The 4,637-nt window shown below is 47.1% G+C and overlaps 1 protein-coding gene across 1 annotated transcript; it reads left to right on the forward strand.

Annotated features, from left to right (window-relative positions):
• Window positions 1-1,046: 1,046 nt before the first annotated feature.
• Window positions 1,047-4,367, forward strand: LOC121636101. The gene is made up of 2 exons (XM_041979406.1): window positions 1,047-2,230; window positions 3,275-4,367. The coding sequence occupies exons 1-2, from the start codon at window positions 1,964-1,966 to the stop codon at window positions 3,800-3,802; spliced, it is 795 nt and encodes a 264-aa protein (XP_041835340.1). The 5' UTR covers window positions 1,047-1,963; the 3' UTR covers window positions 3,803-4,367.
• Window positions 4,368-4,637: the final 270 nt, after the last annotated feature.

Here is a 4,637-nt window from a genome sequence, read left to right on the forward strand (position 1 = left end):
GATGATGATGAGTTAAACAGTCTTATTGCGTGTGGCAGGAAAGATTTCCTGAAGCGGTCCTTGAGACAGCTAAGCTGTCTGAGCCTTTTGGAAAAGGAGCTCCGCTGTCTGCATGTGAGCTGTGTTCTCGTTCCCGGGGTCTCTTCTCGTTTTGCCAACGTCTACGTGGATCACTTTGGCCTTCAGCCTCCCCTCTTGTGCTTCGTAGTAACCTGTAAAACAAGGTGTTTTTCTTTTCCTTTTACACAAAGTAGTATTCCCGTGTATCAGTAGATCTTCGCCTCTTTTCTCTGCCAAGCACCCAGGCCTGCACTTTTTCTCCTTTCCCTCCTCCTCCTCCTCCTCTTCATCCGTGGTTGTCCTCGCTTTTCTTTGGTCCCACTCTGTCTTGTGGACACGAGACATTGCGTGGCGTTACCCGGATATCTCGCGTTTGCAATGAACTCCTCCAAGGTAACCGTGATCACAGCGGGGAGGAAACTGTCAACCTCTGTGTCCGAGAGCACTCGTTTTGCAAACTCGGGCTGCTTCACATGCAGGTGAATATGCGTGGAAAGAGAGGACCACTGGTTGTGTCTGGTGCGAGTCTTATCGAAACACATGAGCACCAGAGTTCTGTTGTTAAATAGTTGGCTCAGTAAGCTATGCTTGAGGTATGGGAAAAAGCACAATGTCAGCATGACCATCATGGTGTGGAAGTCAGCTCTGTTCGCGTGTTTGTCATTGTACTTGCACGCTACCTTCTTCATAAAGCGTTGGATCTTATTGTCCCGCGAATCATACAGTGTGGCTATGGCTGCCGTGCTTTTCAACACAGCCTCCTTTATAACCGAAACCATTTCCTCGGGACACTGGATTTCAGGCTCTGTGCTGAACTGAATCTCCTCAGCCAGTTTGAATATCTTGGCCATCCAGGATAAGGACGGGTCCACGCATTGAGTGTTTAGTCCACGGTTTTTGTTCACGACCTTGTACTGGTCTAGGAAGTCCTGGGTCAGCATGGTTGAGAACAGCGCAATTGTGACAGGCATGCTGGATTTCAGTATGAGACATCTATAGTCTGTCTGGTCAGAGCCACGATAGACACTCGCGTTCGGTTGACATTCAATCGCACCGTAACCCATTTCAATGGCGTCTCCTGTAACAAACGTATCATGAGGTCCTCTGAATTCCAGCTGGGGTTTTTGAAAGATGAGCAGAGCAGCAACGGGGCACTGAGTCTCTGAAGATGCCTCGGTTTGATATCGAGCCCGTGTGACCATTGTTCGTATCAGGTCACAGCTGTACCCAGAGCACATATGCTTGCTGTAGTGCTTAACACACACGTAGCTCTGTGCATGATCCCTGAATGAGCATTCTTTCTCCACACATAGACTGACCCATTGAGGATCCTCTATTAATTCTGTGTGATAATGGTTCATAGTGAGTCTGATTCTAACAGACTCCGTATTTTATTATTTTTCTTTCTTCTGACTCTTTCTTCTGACTCTTTCTTTTACATGTTTTGATTGTGATGTTTCACATGTAACTGTTACACCAGTTTCTCATCTCTCTCTCTCTCTCTCTCTCTCTCTCTCTCTCTCTCTCTCTCTCTCTCTCTCTATCTATCTATCTATCTATCTATCTATCTATCTATCTATCTCTACAGGCCAGCAGAGGGCAAAGTGCAGATCTGATCTTGGTGGATGAAGTGGGCTTTGTGAACTCCAAGGTGTTGTTGGCTGTGCTGCCAAACATCGCGTTCAGGGGGCGAAAGCAAGTGCACATCACCAGTCATGTCACCCACACCCCATGGCTGGAAAAGGTGTCCGATATCCGCAGGGATGATGGAGAGCCTGCTTACCACGTAGTATCTCAGAGATTCAAGTGTGCATACCACGAGAGGGAGCCCGGCTTGACATGCTTCTGTCTCGGAGTGTACTGTCCTCAACACATTTCTGTAGACAACGAGCTCAAGGAGTTGATGAACATGGTTGCACCGAAAGGATTTGAACGAGAAGTCACGGGAAGCTGCAAGCTATCCTCCTCAGACTTCAAGACAGACAGCACCACGCCTTTTGAGTCCACGGTCATAAACAGGTTCCTCTCGAACAACAGCGTTACCATGGACCATATGACTCGAGCATCCGTGGTCAGAGCGTACCTGTGTCTCGATCCAACATTTGGAGGGGGTTCGAGGTCCTGTGCCGGGGTGTGCTGTGCTGTGGAATTGGCGGATGGTAATCTAGTGGTGAGTTGCTGTTATATTCTTTTTCACATTATTAATTTTTTTTCTTTTTTTTTTTTTTTTTTTTGGTTTGTTTTTCAGGCAGACTTAATCCAGACACGAGAAGCTCGCTGAACAGGTATCCATAATGTATCGGTTCATCCTTGGAGCTGCCATGAGTTTGTTGTTGTTGTTGTTGTTGTTTTTGCTCTTGCTGTTGTTTTTCTCGAGTGTCTTCCAGCTTCAGGTGCCGTTGCTTGTTTTCAGTCTGTGAATGCAGCGGGAGGCTCAGATCAAGCAACGTGCAAATATAAGAACTAATGCGAGCTTCATCCTGGATCGTCAATGTGGTTTCGGTGTCCGGAACGGAGCATGAAACCAGCTCTGTAGCTTGAGCCCAAGTTCCGCATGTACACTCGGAACCCCCGAGCTTAGTCATCCAGCCCGTGACTGCGAGGGACACGATGGTTTGCAATGAGCGTCTACATGTCTTACTTTCCTTGAGTATGGACACGTACTTTAGAGCTCCACTGCGAATGCTCTCGGCCGATGTGTACGCAGCAAGTATCATTGAGTCGTATCCAGTCCACTCGCAGTTGGAGATGCACTCGTGTATGAACTGTTCCGGAACCTGATTGCCTATCGCAAGTGTAATGGCTCTGACCAGTTCGCAGGGTGCAGTGAGCACACCACGAGCACCTGGTATATTCTCACCAAGGCCCTCTTTCCCACTGATGGAGATCAGCGTGTCAATCAGGAGTATTTTGGCAGGCGAAAATGAGATAAGCTGCCCGTACAATTCTCTGAGCTGTCCGAGGTCCATGCTAGAATAGAAGAGCATGTTGCGCTGAAACAAAGCATACACTATCATGAACTCGTAGTGAGACATTAAGCGCTCCCATGGCATCCTAAGCAAGGCCTCGATCTCTCTACGCGCTGCTAGACAAGTTGAACAGAACATGATTGTAATCCTACCAAAACAAACACAATGTGTAATGTTTTTCTCTCTCTCTCTCTCTCTCTCTCTCTCTCTCTCTCTCTCTCTCTCTCTCTCTCTCTCTCTCTCAGATTATGGCCTTGGAAGAGTTGGAGATACGAGATTTGGACCACGTAACTCAGCTCTATGCAGCTCTACTGAGTGCCCATGTCAGACTTCTAAAGATTCTTATGCCCAGAGTGCTCTGGAAAGAAGTACCTGTGGTGATAGTATTTGAACAAAACACCTATGTGAACGCGTTGGTGGATGTGAAGAACCTGCTTGAGCAATACCTGGTACGCTCTGGATTTAAGCTTGTATTCTATAGCAAGTGGTCACACATGAACAACAAGTACATGCTGGGCAAACATGTGAGCGCAAGGACCAAACTGGACATGGTGATGTGTTCCGTCACGGCCATCAACAAAGGAACCCTGTATTACTGTGACACGGTCATGTCTTTGGGATGGGCATTGTTGTCCGAAGCGACAAAGCGAACACGGATGCTCGAGTCAAGCATCGGAACCCAGAGGGGATCTGGGTCCAGCAACAGGATGGGCTCTAACATGGCCGTGTTCATGTACAGACGCTCGCGAAAAGGGTGCGAACTTAGCCACTGACATAACAAGCAGTTTACTGGGTGCATGCGATGTCATGACTCTGCCCATAGAGAGACTGACTGACAAGGCTCATGCTGAGCAAGGGAAAATTCTCCTCGGGAAACTGAGAGATGAGATGGCACTCGTAACTATTACACACTCCCTGAAAGGAAGCGTGGTGACGACCGGTGGCAAAAGATCTGTACATGGAGAGTACACAAGAGATGATGTACTCTCTTCCTTCCTGCTTCTGTGCCACACTAGAGAGGAGATACACAGCGGAGTAACATCCGTTAGGCTCAGCGGTGAAGTGTATTACAAGTAATACTCTGCTCTCGTGTGGGAAACTGTGATGACCTGCTGTTTTTCCTTGTGTTTCTCCGTTTTTACTCACATGCATGCATGCATGTTTTGAATGTATGTTTGTATGAGCTGTGCAACAAGACTAAATAAAGCATACACACAAGAACTCAGAATCTGTTTTCCTTGAGTGTTTTTGTTTCCTTTTATTATGCTCAACCACAGGTCAACACAGTCCATGTTCACTTCACATAGCTGTACATAGACAACAAAATGAACAAACAAACAAAAAAAAAAAAAAAACACACACAAGACAACAAAGACAAATAGGATCTGTGGTTAGAGAAGGGTCCACATAAAGGCTTTTCTGGTGTTCTTCTTTGTCCTCAACATCTGACCATCCCTGCTGATGAAGGCTGGATGGGAAGGTTTGATACTGTTACAAAGGCTTTCTGAGTGGCAGGTTTCTTGAAACGGGTCACGGGTGACCGCACATGCTCATTCTTCAGGCTTGTGGATGCGGGCTTGCATATGGTGACTTTCCCAGGGGATTGGA

This window comes from Melanotaenia boesemani (genome assembly GCF_017639745.1).
Source record: "Melanotaenia boesemani isolate fMelBoe1 chromosome 2 unlocalized genomic scaffold, fMelBoe1.pri SUPER_2_unloc_6, whole genome shotgun sequence".
NCBI classification, from domain to species: Eukaryota; Metazoa; Chordata; class Actinopteri; order Atheriniformes; family Melanotaeniidae; genus Melanotaenia; species Melanotaenia boesemani.